This window comes from Manis javanica, chromosome 9 (genome assembly GCF_040802235.1).
Source record: "Manis javanica isolate MJ-LG chromosome 9, MJ_LKY, whole genome shotgun sequence".
Classification (NCBI taxonomy): Eukaryota; Metazoa; Chordata; class Mammalia; order Pholidota; family Manidae; genus Manis; species Manis javanica.
Window position 1 is genome coordinate 118,588,376 of NC_133164.1, and position 18,134 is coordinate 118,606,509.

General features: G+C 41.3%; 1 protein-coding gene and 1 long non-coding RNA gene across 3 annotated transcripts in view; one reads left to right on the forward strand and one right to left on the reverse strand.

Annotated features, from left to right (window-relative positions):
• Positions 1-17,196, reverse strand: part of CD226 (CD226 molecule) — a 63,342-nt gene extending 46,146 nt beyond the window's left edge. For both annotated transcript variants that reach the window (XM_017649649.3, XM_073213207.1), the window contains exons 1-2: positions 17,069-17,196; positions 16,424-16,762 (exon numbers count right to left, since the gene is read on the reverse strand). In XM_017649649.3, the coding sequence (XP_017505138.3) occupies positions 16,424-16,762; positions 17,069-17,162 (433 nt within the window). In that variant the 5' untranslated portion in view covers positions 17,163-17,196. The remainder of the gene's footprint in view (positions 1-16,423; positions 16,763-17,068) is intronic.
• LOC140843463 (uncharacterized) overlaps positions 1-18,134 on the forward strand; it is a 49,166-nt gene that overhangs the window by 18,572 nt on the left and 12,460 nt on the right. The gene's annotated exons all lie outside the window — the stretch shown is intronic.

The following is an 18,134-nucleotide window of genomic DNA, read 5'->3' on the forward strand; positions in this document are numbered from 1 at the left end:
TGATATAAGTGACACAGCTGATTCAGGGTGCAAAAAGTTAATCAATAAAAATAATGCAGTATTGTGCCTTCAGACTAGGGAAAAAAAACGTCTGCAGAAGATAGATACAGCGTCGTTTCTAACAGACAGCATACACAGAAATCATGTCTAAATAGACAGCTGCTATAGAAACTGCAGATTTTTACAAGGTGGACACAGGTTTCTTGGATTGGGCTACAGGCCTTCTACCCAGTACTATAAAAGCAAAAAGAACACATTACACTAAGAGGAGCAGACTTAAAAATTAAACTGGTAGACTCTTTAAAGTTACTACACTCTATCTTGAATTCCCCCTCTCAAAAGTTATGGACCCACTACATTTGGACTGCACATAAAACTGGTTCCTGAATTCACAAGAAATAAACATATATTGAAATGTATATCACACTATAGAATGGAATCAGTACACATGTTATGCACTTTGAAGCACCTGCCATGATTGAAATAACTCAAGGCAATTCTCTAGAGAGGCAAGTTAAGAAAAAAAAACATTGGAAATCTTGCATAATTACAAGTGGAAACAATAACAGAATGTAGTAAATATTCTGGTTAAAAAAGTATAAAAGATATAATTGAAAAGGTAAAAATCCCCAAAGAAACCCTAAGACTACTGAAAACACCTTTTTCAGAGTCCAGAGAAAATACATGCTGCAGATCTAAAGGGCTAGGTACTTAAAATAAAACCGCTTACGGCCAAGCGGGCCAAGTCCAAGGGCCACAGCAGGATGAAGGCATCGCCAGAAAACAAAGGCCATTCAGCTGGGGAGCACAATGCAGCCCAGAGGTACAAATAAGTAACGAGGCCAAAGAGTATTTGAAAAACATCTTACAAAAGACTCCAAAATCAAGGCCAAAAAGTTTTGAAATACATCTAAGAAAGAAAGGGAGAGAAACTTAATAGCACTTGAAAACAGCATCTGTGACAAAAGCATGTCAGACAATAAAGACAGAAAGACAAAGACACTTAAGGAATTAAGGAATTACTTGGTTTCATCAGGAAACTATCAATGAATTTCCAAAATTTTCTATTAGAACTAACTGGTTACTTTGAAGCTATAATGAACACCTTACCTGGAACTGGACAAAAATGACTTCCCTGGGAATAGGGAACCTCCACTCAAGAAGGTCTGTAGATCTTAGAAGACAACATGTTTGCAAGATGTGTGTCCAGTATTTACAAGTGTCTGCCAAGCTGCAGAACAACAATATTTCCAATGGCACCATCCAAAGTGTACAGGTCAAGAAACTGTAGCCACAGAGGCCCCCTCCTGTCCATAAAACTGGGGGCATGTGCTGACCCAGGGGCTTAGTGCATAACCGGGTATAAACTACGGTGTGCATTGCAGCATTATCTCTGCAAAGAAAAAGAATGCCCCACTCACCTCCTAGGATTTCCTGAGTAGGTGAATCTTGTGGCAAAGAGAACAGATAGATTAGTCTAAATATTTTCCAAACTTTTTTCTCCACTTTCTATCCACAGATCACCTAAAGCTTTGTTTCCCCTCTCCAAACTGGCTCCTGCCCATTTTCCCCACTGTTCAGAAACCAGGTGTCCTTCTTAACATCTCTTCCCTTATCTGCTTATCCAGTCACTTGCTGGATCCTGTCAATTCTACCTTCAAAACAGCTCTCGAACATGTGCCCTGCTCTCTGTCCCTGTTGCCCTGTTCTAGTCCAGTTACTGCTCTCCCCCATATGAATCACAATAGCCTCCAGCCCAGCCTCCCCACCCAGCCTTGCTCCCTGCCCTTCCCAACACAGTCAATCTAATCTCTGCCCTAGTCAAACCCTTCAGTAACTGCTTGGTCCCTGGCACACAGAACCTTGCTTGCCTCTTCACTTTCCCTGCTCATATTTTACATTTCAGTATAATGGGCTCCCACCTCAAACACCTCATGATCTCTCCTTAGTCTCTGGACCTTTGCACATGCTGTTCTACTGAAGGGAACATACCCATCCTGCTCCTTTAGCCAACAACTCCTTCTCCTTTTGTTGTCAGACGCTCCATCCCCCCGTTCAAGTTGAATGATGAGGAATGACCACTGTCATCCCAACAGCTCTAAGAGCCCCTGTGGGCTTTTATCCCATCAGAGTATTTTTCATGCAGTGATATACTATCTACTTCCCTCCCCTTCTAGTATGTAACCGAGATGCAGGCATGAACTCTATCATCTCATGCATCACAACTTCTCTAGCTCCTGATGGAGAGCCCAGCAAGTGGTAACTGCTTAATATGTGTTTGCAGAAACACCCCTGAAGTTTCAGACTAAGCAAGAATACCTAATTCCTCAGGGAACATGGAATGGGAACTCAATGGAGCCACTGTGCACTGAGCATCTGCTACATGCAGATATTTGCACAGGGCTGGGCATACATTATCTCATTAATCTGCAAGCCTGTTCCTAAAATAGATTATTGTTCCCACTCCATAGAAGAGTAAATGGACTCTCAAAAAAAATGAAGGGAATTCCCAAATGTCACAGGGCTTGTTAGAAGGGCTAACCCTGGTCTCAAAATTCTCTGTCAACAAATCCATCAAACAAAATATCTTTGTTCTTACTGAATGAAGACCAAAAGCAAAACAATAGAGAGAAGGAATTTCTCTAAATAGAAAATTCTTATCAGTGAAACCTCCCTTGAATGAATCCTGTAACTAAACTCACCACCATTTTATTGTGTAAAATTTTTAATTGTGCTAAAATATATATAACATAAAATTCACCATCTTACCCATTTTTTTCTATTGAAGTATAGTTGATACACAATCCTATATTGGTATCAAGTATACAGCACAGTGGTTTAACAGTTACCCACATTATTAAATCCTCACCCCAATTACTGCAGTTACTATCTGCTAGCACAGGAAGATGCTACAGAATCATTGGCTATATTCTCCACGCCATCCCCACGACCAACTTACATTATGATTGAGAATTTTTCTGCCCCTTTATCCCCCTCACTTCCCCCACCCACAGACCCCCACCCCTGTGGTACCCACCATTCACTTCTCGATGTCTCTGAGTCTATTGCTATATTATTCATTTTGTTTTGTTTTGTTTTTGTATTTTACAATAAGTGAAATCATATGGTATTTGTCTTTCTCCACCTGGCTTATTTCAATTAGCATAATACCTTCTAGGTACATCATGTTATTGCAAATGGCAGGATTTGTTTTTTATGGCTGAATAATATTCCATTGTATATATGTACCACATCTTCTTTATCCATTCATCTTTTGATGGACACTTTGGTTGCTTTCATATATTGGCTATTATAAATAATGTGGCAATAAGTATAGGGGTGCACATATCTTTTTGAATCAGGGATTTTGTGCTCTTCAGGTAAATTCCTAGAAGTGGAATTACTGGGTTATATGGTACTTTTAGTTTTAGTTTTAGTAATATGTAAGATAAACTACTTTTAAAATCTTAAAAGCATCAAATCTCTGACAAACAATGTGCTAATAGATTTCTATAGCAAAATCTGGCAAATGATACTAAACCATTCTGAGTGTTGAAATAACAAACTAGTAAGATGAAGTACCAAGGTATCTCAAAAAGCTATGAAATATGCAGAGAAGCAGTAGATACATTTCAATAAATGCCCCATGGAAAGAATATATTTAAGAAAAGTCTTCTCTACTACTTATTTTTTCAAATGAAGGTAGGTATAAAGAACCAAACTACACCAAAAATACTTCAAAAGTAGGTTTTCCAAATCTATATTACCACCCAGGAAAAGAACTTTATACTTCCTGGTGTGCAAACTAGTGGCCCCTGAGACCCATCTCATTTAAGTAGCACATTATCAGAAAATTAGAAATAGTGAGAAACATCTAGATGGACTGTCAATATTGACATGAATATTCTACTTGGCAGCATTGTCTAGTCTGAGTAGCAGATGCCTTTTTGTGACTAACACGTCCTTAAGATCTCCACAATCTCTGCTAAACCTCCTATTAAAAATACCTAAATATCTAAGATGAACTACCTTTAAAATCTTAAAAGCATCAACTCTCTGACAACATAGGAATCAACAGGAAAATCTAAAAGGAAATGAGAAACTAGGGAAAGAAGAAGGATGGTAGAAATCAGCTACTTTTACCCCAACCTCAGCCAGGCTAAGTGAACGTGAACTCCGAGCACACTTTGCAAATGTACTCAGACTTGGGAGCCTCACACAGCACAAGTGAGGCTGAAGTCAAAGCCCAGGGTCCTCCTGAGGTGGGGAATTGAAGAGAAGCCCCTCTTCCCGTTGGGACGTCTGAGGGCTATACCATCCTGGTAAAGATCATCTGGAGGTAATCCTGCCCTCATCCACATACCCAAGAGACTAAGGGAAAGAAAGAAAATCCTTGAGTAGTTGTAAGCACACATCAGTTCTCATGTGGACTTTTGGTCTTACTTCCCATCGCCTAGGGGCTCTGTAAAGTGTCAGTTTCAAGTAACCCAGGACCCAGCTCCTCTGTGAATGAAAGCCCCTTCATTCCAGTCCCAGAGAACTTCCTTTCATTATTTTTGCTGTCAAGTCAGTCCATTGTGACAGAACAAGGGATGACTTAACATTACTTTCCTAAGGAAATGAGAAGGGAAAGAAATCATTAGCCATGGAGTCCCTGCTTCTCAAAAACATAGACCTTATTTACTCATTCCCTCTTCTCGTCACAGCAAATAATAAACATCTATTCAATGGAGTTTAAAGGGTTTACAAAATTTTTAAATTTACTATTATCATCCTTCATCCAATAAAGCAGACTTTAATAACTCAAAATGTCATTCGAGCAACATGTTTTAACAAACTGCCTTTTTGTTAAATTCTCCTCTTTTCACTGAAAACATAATACAGGCATACCTTGGAGAGATCATGAGTTGACAATACACCCGATCACCCAGGAGCTCTGATGGAAATGGCTCCAGCCCCCAGGAGTAAAGCAGATATCACAATAAAGCAAGTCAGGTCAATTTTTTGGTTTCCCAGTTAATGTAAAAGTTGTTTCTGTTATGCTGTAATCTATTAAGTATGCAATAACACTGTATCTTAAAAAGTAATGTACAATACTTAAATTTAAAAATACTGCATTGCTGAGAAATGCTATCCATCATCCCAGCTTTCAGCCAGTCATAATCTTTCTGTTGGAGGAGGGGGTCTTGCCTTGATGTTCATGGCTGCTGACCAATCAGGGTGGCGGTGGTGGAAGGTTGAGGCGACCTGTGGCAACTTCTCAAACGAAGACAACAATGAACAAGTCTGCTGCCATTGACTGAATTTTCCTTTCACAAACAATTTCTCTGTAGCATGTGATGCTGTCTGATAGTATTTTACCCACGGTAGAGATTCTTTAGGAGTCAGTGCTCTCAAACCCGGCCACTGCTTTATCAGATAAGTCTACGTGATATTCTAAATCCTTTGTTGTCATTTCAACAGTCTTCACAGCATTTTGCATCTTCACGAGGAGTAGATTCTATCTTCAGAAACCACTCTCTTTGCTCATCCATAAGAAGCAACTCCTCATCCATTCAAGTTGTGTCATGAGATGCAGCAATTCCGTCACATCTTCACCTGCTCATTCTAGTTCTCCAGTTATTTGTACCACAATCTGTAGTCACTTTTTCCCCTGGAGTCTTGAAGCCCTCAAAGTCATCCATGAGGGTTGGAACCAACTTCTTCCAAATTCCTGTTAGCGATGGTATGACTTCCTCCCATGAATCATGAATATTCTCAAGGGTATCTAGAATTCTGAATCCTTTCCAGAAGGTTTTCAATTGACTTTTCAGATACCTCAGTGAAATTACTATTTATGGCAGCAACAGCCTTACTTAAATATATTCCTTAAATAAGACTTGAAAGTAAAAAAGTGCTTGTTGATCCACAGGCTGCAGAATAGATGTTGTGTTAGCAGGCATGAAAACAATTAATTTTGCATATCTCTATCAGAGCTCTTGGGTGGCCAGGTGCACTGTCAGTAATATTTTGAAAGGACTCTTTTTTTCTGGGAAGTAAGTCTCAACAGTGGGCTTAAAATATTCAGTAAACCATTTGTGCATGGATATGCTGTTGTCTAGGCTTTGTTCCATTTATAGAGCACAGATAGAACAGAGTTGGCATAATTCTTAGGGGCCCTGAGGTTTTCAGAATGGTCAATGGGTACCAGCTTCAACCAGAAGTCACCAGCTGCATTAGCCACTAACAAGAGTGGTCAGCCAGTCCTTTGAAGCTCTGAAGCCGGACATTGTCTTCAGTCTAGCTGTTCAAGTCATAAATGGCATCTTCTTCCAGTATAAGGCTATTTCATGGACACTGAGACTCTGTTGTTCAGTGTAGGCACCTTTATTTTCTTAGCTAGAATTTATGGATAACTTGCTGCAGCTTCTACATCAGCTTTTGCTGCTTCACCTGCACTTTTATGTTCCTGCGATGGCTTCTTTTCCTAAACCTCACGACCGAACCTCAGCCAGCTTCCACCTTCTCTTCTGCCGCTTCCTCACGGCTCTCAGCCTCCATGGAATTGAAGAGCATCAGGGCCTTGTTCTGAATCAGGCTTTGGCTAAGGGAACGTTGTGGCTGGTTTGGTCTTCTATCCAGAGCACAAACCTTCTACATATGAGCGAAAAGTCTGTTTCACTTTTCTACCTTTTGTGTGTTCACTGGGGTAGCACTTTTAATTTCCTTAAAGAATTTTCCCCTTGTATTCATAAGGTGGCTAACTGCTTGGCACAAGAGGCCTAAACTTTTGGGCAATCTGGGCTTTTGACATGCCTTCCTCACTTAGCTTAATCATTTCTAGCTTTTGATTTAAAAAAAGTGAGAGATGTGCAACTCTTCCTGTCATTTGAGCCCCATTATAGGGTTATTAGCTGACGTAATTTCCCTCTTGTCATGTCTCATGTCTCAGGGAAGAGGAAGGCCCTCGGATAGGGAGAGAGAAACCTGAGAACAGCCAGCTGGTGAAGAAGTCAGAACATACACCAACATTTATCCATTCAGTTCGTTGCCTTCTATGGGCGTGGCGTGTGTTGTCCCAAAACAATTACAAGAGTAATATGAAAAATCACTGATCACAGATCACAGTAGCAAATATAATAATAATGAAAATGTTTTAGCAGTAACCTTGCTTGATGCTGGGTTGCTGCAAACCTTCCATTTGTAGAAAAACACACTACACTTTGAACTTCAAACAAGCAAAGTGCAATAAGGTGAGGCATGCCTGTCAGCAGACAGGCTTAAGAATAAAAATTCAAACACTCTGAGCTCAAAGAAACACAGTGCCAGCAACTGGGAAGGTTCCCATCCTACTGAATGTTCGTCCTTTTAGGAACTGTTTCTAGGATTTAAGGAAAATAGAAGGAAGAAGTAACATAGTATTTAACTATGTTAAATAAACGTTCTTTACTTATATTTACTTACTTAAATGAGCAACTGTGTTTCTTGAAAGATAATAGAAAAATATTTTGAGAAATACTACATCATAAGCTAATGGGACAGACAAAACCGTCTCATTTGGGGACATACACTATTGTTGCCAAACTCTGTCCTCAGGGACAAGAGCCGAATCCCTGGCTGTTTCTCAGATGAAAAACAGTTTACTTCCAACTGTAGGATCCAGCCAGTAAAAGCAAATAAATGTGCTCTATCAGTGGAATGAATTAGGTGGATGATTTAAAACTTTCTGAAGTTTTGGGCTGTTTATGTCAAGAAGGAAACTGTCCTCTACACATAAAGAACACACACACACACACACACACACACACACACACACACACACACACCCTTTCACTAAGCTATTCAGGAAATGTCAATGTTGGTAATGTGCAGAATTTCTTGCCACCCAAGAAATGGGACAAATACGTTCTTAAGAGCTGGTCTGCTGAGATGAGAATGTTGTTTCTTAAGTATCCTGCTCATTAAGTGGGGCCTTTAAATGCTCACAGAATTCATGCCCAGACTTCGTGCTTATTGGCCACCATCATCACCCCACCAAAATCAGCAGGTATAACTCTTGTAAGGTATTCACAGTGCTATTAAATGTGAATATTGCATATCATAGCTCCATCCTTAGAAAGCTTTTTATGTCCATCTTCTATGGAATATGGACCTTTCTCTCTGGACAGATTATGAAGAAGACTGTATTTTTTAAAAAATGCAAATTGGTTAAATAGCTGAAGTCAGGGAAAATTTCCTCACATTGAGATGTACCGGATGGCAAATAATCTCTCAAAGGAAGTTCCAGAAGCCCCATCAGCTGAGTTACTTAATTAAAACTATTGTGAAGTAGAAGAGATGTTGCCCAGGGGAATAATTTCCCATTGATCCCTGAAGGATTGACTTGATAGTCTTAAAATTCTTAACAGTTTCAAAATCTTAAATGTCTTCAGAAATTTTCTCAGAGGAAAGGAAAAGTCACTGTGCTTGCAGCCTCCCCTCCCTGTAAAACCAAACAAAAACACAGCCAGCAACGGAGAGCTCGGGAAACAGGCCTTCCTCTCCGTGCTGAATAAACTGGCACAGGATGGCACTTGCTCAAAGAGAAAGCAGACGGAGAAGCCCTCAGCCTCGGCCAATGGAGAGCTTTACTTTTCCTGTCTTTCTTCAGCTACTTAGCTTTCATTTTGTTTGTTTTTAAAGACCCCCAAGTCCAGCATCTTTGTCTTACAAAATGCAAAAAATATCATTTTACCCTCAAGTCAACACCGATCTGTCAAGGAGCAAATTCCCGTAAGCACACCTTGACTCTACCTGCTAATCCTACACAGAAGTTTTCCAGAGAAGGTCCTGGAGGACAAGGCTTGGTTCTGCGTCTCTCAACCTCGGATGAGAGGAATTTAAAAAAAAAAGAAGACAGACGTCATGATGGTCCAGGGATGAGCCTCAACATATGTGGGCTGAGCATGTTCTAGTTCTTTGGACGGCTCGCTCACACTCGAAGCCACAATCCCCACCTATGCGAGCACCTCCACGCCCCGGACACCCACTCTGAAGAGGGAGCACGTCCCAGATACTGTGGTTGGCAGCCGTAGCGCTGCGGGGAGGAGCTGTGGTAACCAGCGGCAGATGAGGTGTGAGCTGTCTGGCCACTGAAAGTTAGAGGAAAACCCAAGAACTGTACCGGCTCCGGCTGTGCCATGACAATGAACTTCAGCTCTAGCTCATTTTCTAGAAATTCAGCCAAATGCACCCTCCCATATAGGGTCATCTTGGAAATACAAACAGCTGCTCAGGATGGCTAGGGTTTGTGGAAGTCAACGGATCGGTTGCTGCCAAGATCCCAGCCCACTTCGTCCCCTGCTCTGCACTGCCTGAGTGCATTTTTGAACGATCCCATTAAAGTCAGTTTTTATCTGGGTGTTGCTACAGCTCGTATGTGGAAAAGATCGGGTGGCATTTATACAGGTAGCTGAAGTAAGTGCAGAGAGACCTGGGTTTTGAGATGGGCAAACAGAAGCCACGATTCTCATAAAACCCAAACATGGCTGTGCTTGTACGTTTAACTTCATCAGCCATTTAATTGTTGAATTTAATTATGTATCTAAATCCAGCATTGTCTCTCTTTAGAGGGTTTTTCCCCCAACCTTTTTGATTATTGATTACAGAGCTTTTCCCCAAACCCCAAGAGCTGCATCTCATGGCGATATGTGCTCTCAGCAGGCTCCTCCCCGGCTTAGCAGAGGGAAAGCGAGGCAATACAAACAACCTTGGCATATAGGTTCTGCTAAGTCTCCACTTTGAGATTCCGTTAATTCCACCCTGAGAAGTGCAGTGAAACCTTGCTTTCCACGTGTCATAAAATGTTCTGTATCATCTGCCTTCTCTATATACTATTTCATCAAGGAGTTATATTTCTAAGTCTTTAAAGAGTTTGTTTCACCAGTTGACTATTTCTTAAGGGTACTAGCTAATATCTTTTTGCTTTCTTAAATGAAAAACTGCTGAAATCTAACAGTTTACAGAACCTCTTTTTATTATTTATGTTGTATGTGTACATGCAATTCTTCTGAAATACATACACACGCACACACACACACACACATAGATAGACAGAAAGGAAAACTTTTATGACATATTGCTGAGTGTGTAAAAATACACCTTAAGACAGAGCTTATGGCTTCATTCTCTAAACAACAGATTGAGACCTTTTATTTTTTAAATTTCTCCACCCCACATAGAATACAACTTCCAAGCGACAGAGATGCCTACGATGGGCAAAGCTGAAAGAACCCACACTAGGACTGTAAGATATAATTGCATATACATCCAGATTCCTATGCCTTTTGAAGCAAAAAGTCAACATGTTGAAGTTAAACCAACCCATGAATCGTAAACCAGAATAAACTGCACTAATTTTGATCAATTCTATGTGTTGGCTCAATTTGAGAAATATAGTGGTTGTTTTGGTTGATAGCTTTTTCAAAAAAACTGAAAACTACCTTGCAAAGTAGATTAAAGTAGAGCCAAAGCTATCTATTTTCTAGATGATATTTAAACCAATTCTCCTTAAATGCTACTCCACCAAGTTAACTTCTTTTTCCAGGGATCTACCCTGAGTTTTGTGGTTAAAGTAGATTCTACTCTGTGAACTACAGTAGCACTCGTCCTTTGCTTTAAATTGTAATTTGAGATGATACAACTTTTATCTCCATATGTATCTTTTAATACTCTTCCTTCTATTTAAAGCTAAAACCCATGTCTTTCTAGCTTCTAAACCACAAACATTATCTTGAATACCCTGACTTCCATGCCAAATCAGAATGAAGATGTCACCCTTAATTATCTTTACCTGCTCAAAAAATTACAGTTGCATCTTTCTCCAATTTCTGTTGGAAATTTAATAGATTTGAAAGTTCATAAAACATTTTTGAGACAAATGGGAAATAAAATGTCTGTGAGAAAAACACCATGACTGTGAACTCTGAAAACGCTTGTGTTCTTCCCATTTATGTCCCCTTCCTGCCTAGAATGTTCCTTTTTTTTTTTATGTTTTTGCCACACCTTTGTAACGCATTGCCTTATTTTGCATATTTCCCAACTTTAAAGGAATCATACTGTGTGTTTTTCTGTAACTTGCTTTTTCCTTCCAACATGATGTTCCTAAGATCGTCTGTTAGTGAGTATAGTGGTCATTTGTTCATTTTTATGCTATTATAACCATTGCTGCTGTCAACATTCTTAGGCATTCCTCTAATATGTGGGCAATCCCTAGGATACTTAATGGAGTGGAATTATTAGATTCTAGGATATGGGGTTCTTTAGCTAATATATCATTTTCCAAAATAGATGTGATAGTTAATCTTATCTGTTAATTTGGAGGATGTTTTGGATGAGATTAACTTAAACTGATGAATTTTGAGTAAGCAGATTGCCTTCCATAATGTGGGTGGGCCTCAAGCAATCAGTTCAAGGTCTGAATAGAACAAAACGACTGGCCTCCTGGGTGAGAGGGAACTCTCCAGCCAATGCCTTCTGACTTAATGTGCACCCTTGGCTCTCTTGAGCGCACCTGCGAGGCCAACCTGCAGATGGAAACTCACCGTCTCCACATCACATGAACTAATTCCTCATAATAAATCTCTCTATGTATACATACACATCCTATTGGTCTGGTTCTCAGGGAAGCCCTGATATTGCCAATACCAATAACATAATACATAGACCAATTTACACTCCTACCATCAGGGGCTAAGTATTCCCATCACAAACGCTATTTGTTCACCCTGCCCTTAAACTCTTCCCTTCCTAGAAGGCTTGTAGGTGATGAAGAAAACTGGTTTATTATGTGTCTCCCTCTGAAAAACATTTACTGGCTTCCTCTGGCCTACACTGCAGAAGGAAGGGCAAACTCCACTGGGCACAGCAGAATCGGGGCCGACCCAATGGTCCAGGCCCTCCTCTGGCATTCTGCTGCCCCGGTAGGCTTCAACTTCTCTTTTACACATAGAATCTACTGAGAAAACCTTGTTGGGACCCCAGCAGATCATCCATTGAGCCCCTTGCTGGTGCGGACCTGCTCACAGCTCCTTCCTGTCTGGCTCCCTCCCGGGGGGGACAGCCTTGGAGGCCAGGCTGAGCCCAGCACCCTGCTAGGGCTCTGTGCTCCCATCCAGTGGGCCCATTCTCTGGCGCTGCTCGGATCTCAAACGCCCCCTGGGCCCCTGCGTGCCATCAGTTCCTCCTGAGACACCCTCCTCTCTCTGTTCTCTCTCCTTCTTTCACCCAACCTATCTTAGAAAATCCCTCCAAGTCTTGAAGGGCGGGGACACCATGATCCCTTGGGCTTCCCTGTCCACTCTCTGGAGTCAAGCTCCCTTGCCTCTCATTTCTGACACCTTACAAATCTCGACTGGGTTCACCTGGGTGCTGTGACCTGGCAGCTCAGCGACCTTGGGTTAGTCAATGACCCTGAGTCTCGGTTTCTTCAGCTCCTTACTGAGAACACATCAGCTCTCCCACAGGACTCTGTAAGTATTCAGTGAGGTGACATCTGTTTCCTTCATACATGCCAGGCACCCAGTGAAGTGAGGTGGTGGAGTATTTAGGGTGGGCCACCCATGCTGGGGGACATTTCCACAATGTAACTACATTTGCTTTAACTGACAAGTAAGGCCAGAGACACGTGGGTTATAGTAATTTTCTCCACAACCCAATTTCCACCATAAACTCTGTTATGAAAGGGCTTTGAAGTGTTACCTCCCAAGTCACTGGGGCATATTTTCCATCAAAGCAAGAAAATAAATGCAGCCACTCTTCGCATTCAATTCTCTAAATCAGTTACTAATTAAGAAATGCGTGTTCTGAAATTAACACATATTTTAACATAATTTTGCATTAACAGACCATTTATCCAGAATACGACATCCAATTTGCTCTTCAACTCGGGGCTGAAAGCTGGGGGTTAGAGCAGTGGGTGGAAGGGGCATGCGAGGGCTGACGCCGTCTCATCTGAGGGTCCCTGTGGGCTCTGTGGCCCCCAAGCTGTTCCCTTCTGTCCTCTCATTGTGACTTTATCCAATGGGACACATACGATGTCTGACAACTTGGACAGATGACTAGATGGCACTGCACATCAGTGTCCTCACCCGTAAAACCAAGGTCACGTCTACATCCGAGTGTGCAGTGGGGGTTAAATGAGGCCTAAGGGGGATCCTGACCAGCTCCTCACACATCATCAGCGAGCAGCAAAGAGGAGAGATCAGCGTGTTTGGAGAACATGAAACTCAGTTCTATCATCCTTTCAAAGTTCTTACGATCTATTGCACAAGTTCAGATTTCTGGATTCCAGGTCCAGTCTTTACTGTTAAGAGTGTCAGCTCACCTTCACATCCTATATGTATGCAATAGTCATAGACCCTGATGTTCATAAAGCACACAGGCAAAGTTTTAAGTATATTTATGGGTAATTTTGAAATGCACCTATTACATTTTTTAAATCACTATCATTTTTAGTTTAAAAAAAATGAAGCTCATCTCACACCAGTAAGGATGGCGACCATCCAAAAGACAAACAACAACAAATGTTGGCGAGGCTGTGGAGAAAGGGGAACCCTCCTACACTGCTCGTGGGAATGTAAATTAGTTCAACCATTGTGGAAAGCAATATGGAGGTTCCTCAAAATGCTCAAAATAGAAAAACCATTTGACCCAGGAATTCCACTTCTAGGAATTTACCCTAAGAATGCAGCACTCCAGTTTGAAAAAGACAGATGCACCCCTATGTTTATCGCTGCACTATTTACAATAGCCAAGATATGGAAGCAACCTAAATGTCCATCAGTAGATGAATGAATAAAGAAAAGGTGGTATATATACACAATGGAATATTACTCAGCCATAAGGAAAAAACAGATCCTACCATTTGCAACAACATGGACGGAGCTAGAGGGTATTATGCTCAGTGAAATAAGCCAGGCGGAGAAAGACAAGTACCAAATGATTTCACTCGTATGTGGAGTATAAGAACAAAAGAAAACTGAAGGAACAAAACAGCAGCAGAAGCACAGAACCAAAGGGAAAGGGACTGGGGAGGATGGGTGGGAAGGGAGAGATAAGGGTGGGAAAAAAAGAAAGGGGGCTTTACGATTAGCATGTATAGAGTGGGGGTGGGGGGGCACGGGGAGGGCTGTGCAACACAGAGAAGACAAGTAGTGATTTTACAGCATCTTACTATGTTGATGGACAGTGACTGTGAATGGGGATGTGGGGGGGACTTGGTGAAGGGGGGAGCCTAGTAAACATAATGTCCTTCATGTAATTGTAGATTAATGATACCAAAATAAAATTTTTAAAAAAATGAAGCTCTTTAAATCGCAAAAATGAGTGCAATACTGTCACTGGCCTATTACCACAATCCATTCTTTAAAAATATAAATGACCACAAACAACAGGAACAGAAGACATTGAAGAATTTCATCGTGAAGAATTCAAACTGGCCGGACAGTCAGGCACCCCTTCTTATTTTGAATGAGGACTGAGAAGCTTGCCGTTGTTTCTGAAAATGCCCTGAGGCAGAGAGCTCCCTATTCGCATTCTCAAAAAATAATGAGAGCAACAAATCTGGGTGGTAAAAATAGGAAAACACTGCCAAGGTTGTTCATACGTGACACTAAAAGTCCTCCCTTGGTGTGACCACCACAATTTAGTTTCCAAATGACTTAGCTCTATCCACTACCCTAAATGTTCAGGAAAGGACAAACTACCTGCTTTCTTCTTCTTCTTCTTTAATAAAAATTGTATATACTTAAGGAATGCAACATGGTAATTTGATGCACACGCACACACATGTGTCGGGAAATGGTTACTATAGTCAAGCTACTTATCTTCTCCTCGTTTGGTTATGCTTTGTTTTTCAGTTTGTGGTGAGAGCACCTGAAATCTACTCTTAGCAACTTTCCAGTATTTAATACAATACCATTAACTGTAGTCACCAGGCTTTAGCTCTCTAGACCAATTCATCCCATGTAACTGAAACTCTGTACCCTTTGGCCACATGAGCTGCCATCTCCTCACCTTCCTGTCCCTCCTAACCACTGTCCTACCTGTTTAAGCCGGACTTGTTTGGGCCTTGGTGGCCAAGGCCACCTGTCGGGGAGCTCGCTCCACTTGAGGACCTGGCCAATTCTCACCTTCCCTTGCATGGCTAATCAAAAGTGGACTATACAAAACTTGCAAACACCATTGAATAGGTGTCTGCATGCAACAGCAAATGGGACTTGAGTGGCAAAATGGGATCTTTAATGAATATTTAACCAAAAAGATTTTGCTAACTGACACTCTGTAAGCCTCACCCACAAGTATTCTTGAGCTTAGTTGTGCCTAAAGAGAAGGGAAACCAAAAACATGGGAATTTTCCTTACCTCCTGACCCTTTGATATTCTTTATATAAGACTGTAAACTATTCTTTTATAATTAGTATACTATAATACTTACCCTTAAAAAGAAAGCACTCTACCAGATGTCACATAATGTGTTCGCCTCAGTGTCCATTTGGGATGTAATTTGAGAGACACCAGACAAGAAACACACAGGTCCAAATTATTTCCTTCCCTAGACTATCACTGACATCTAAAAATTTCATCCTTAGTCATTTTGTTTCAAAAGCATAGGAAACAATAATAGTGACCATAATACTACCTACCATTCTGACTACCATGGATGAAGTTCTTTAAATATATAACATGGTATTATTAGCTCAACTGATGGTTCAGGAACCTGAGATTCAGAGAGATCAGCAGCTAACATAAGGTTATACAGAAAGCAAAGCCTGGAAAACCCAGTGTCTCCGATATTCCACACCCATCCATGGGGCTACTGCTCACGGGACTAACTCACTAAGCACCAAACCCCAGAGCAGAAGATGCTTCCGGACATCATTCAGTTACTTCTGAAATGACAGCTCATGGTTTCTGAAGGGTCTTCTCCAGTGAGACTTGAAGCAGAAAGTGGAGTAAGCGCAGGAACCCTACCCAGGATTCACTAGGAAACCCGGATTCGGTGTTACAGAAGGGACTGCAAGCGTGCAGGAGCTGCAGCCAGGGTGGGGTGCCTAGCGGAAGGAACCAGGACCACACGCGCCACGATGAAGCACTGCCAGGGGGCTTCTGGCTCCTGACCCGGCTGCAGTCAGCACGAAGACAGTACAGAGCCCCTGCTCTCTCCCACTGCGTTCAAGTTCATGAGGCATTTCCACTCAGAAATGACAGCACATTAAGTAAAACGGGATGGATTCGTAGTATTATTTCTTTGAAACAGTATCATAGAAACTAGAAATGAAATTGGAAAACACTATAAAAATATGATAATAATAAACTAACCTGAGGTAGTTCCTACGTGGGCTTTATAGCATCGAATGTCATAGACGGTAAAGTGTCATAAAATGATAAATAAAATGTCCACTTACCAGATGGAACCACCCGTATGACCTTTTCCCAAGGCCCATGTGGGAACGTATGAAGAGAGCAAGAATAAAACCCGACATCAGCGTCTGAGGCATTGTTAAAGGACAGGGTCATATCATTAGGAGGTGGGGTTGCATTTAAAAAGTCAACCCGGCCGGCATAGGGCTCTCTTATGATCACACCGTAAGTAGGGCTGAAAATGGCTATGGACTCTTTCTCCGTTGTGTTGATTTTGAACCACTCCATCTGGGTTAAGGTGTCCATTGATGGATACACACATTCTAGAGTCATATTTTCGGCCAGTTTAACAGTTGTGTCCCAAAACATCTCTTCACACAGAGCTGAAATATACAACACATTATTTTCAGTTAGACTTGATGACTGAAACACCAAATAGATGTGTTAGGCTTATCGTAAGCTTTCTAAGACCTAGAGAAATAGTAAATTGAGATCATGGTAAAGGCTGATAGTTTCTACTTTAGTCAAAAAAATTTCCACTGCTGACAACTGGTATTTGTAACCTGTAGTTTTTTCTAAACAAGTGAGAAATTATCTAAGGCAATGGAAGAGCATTACAAATTCTGAATGTGTCACACTAGAAGACCAAAAAAAGGAGCACATTTTGAAAATGAAGACATTATCTTTACCTTTGTATACCTGAAGAAAAGCCAAGAGGAAAGTAAGATAATCCATCTCTGGAAACAACTTGGGAGGCTGGTCTATGAAAAAGACAATTTTCATAATGTTACATGCAGAGGTCCAGCACAATGCACTGTTTCCTTCCTCTCAGATATCATCAACAGTGTCTTCTTTCTCTGAAGTATGAACACAGGAAAAGGTCTTAGCTTCAAAGTCAGGTTTGCTCTCGTACAAAGACGAGCAGATTTAAATTGCTTCTCTCGGGGAAATAGCTTATTTTCAAGCTTTCATTTTCTACAAAGATTCATTCACTGAACACTCCCAGAGTGTGTTCTCTTGTGCCAAGCTCTGCTCCAGCTGATAAAGATACAAAAATAAATTTAAAAAAAATAAAAGAAGACAGTCCTTGCCATCATGGCACTTACATTCTAGTGGGAGGAGACTGAAACTATGGAAGTAAAAAATACAGCAAGTTATAGGTCGTAAGAGCAGAAAGAAAAAACAAGGCAGGCACGTAAGGATGGGAAGGGGAGCATTTGCCCTTTAGAAGGAAGGCCCCGTGAGTCTTCACTGAGAGCGTGAGCTGGAGGCAGAGACCCTCCAGGCCGGCGGGGGGAGCGTGGCTCAGGTTCACAGCCTCCCCAGCGTGGTTACTTCTCTCTCTCTGCTGACCTCTGGCATTTGCTTTGGGGGTGACAAAGGCCCACTGATGGCCCCCCAGGTATGAAAGTATCATGCATGCTCAGATCAAATGCAAATCTACTGTTTGCATTGATTTTTAAAAGGTTTTTATTTTGAAATAGTTACAGAGTCACAGGAATTTGAAAGACAGTTCAGAGGTGACCCGGGCGGCGTTCCCCAGCGCCCTCCATGGTTGCGCTGTATGTAAGTGCAGTACAATACCAAACCCAGCTGACTTCTGTAGTTCGTCACTGTTCCCTTTCCCTGTCATACACTAATAATTTGATAAAGAACTTGTTAGAAACATTTTACTGCATTGGTATAAAAATACATTACTGCCTCTATAGCAAGAAGAATTGTGTAAATATTTTTAGCCCCTGATGAGAGGGCCAA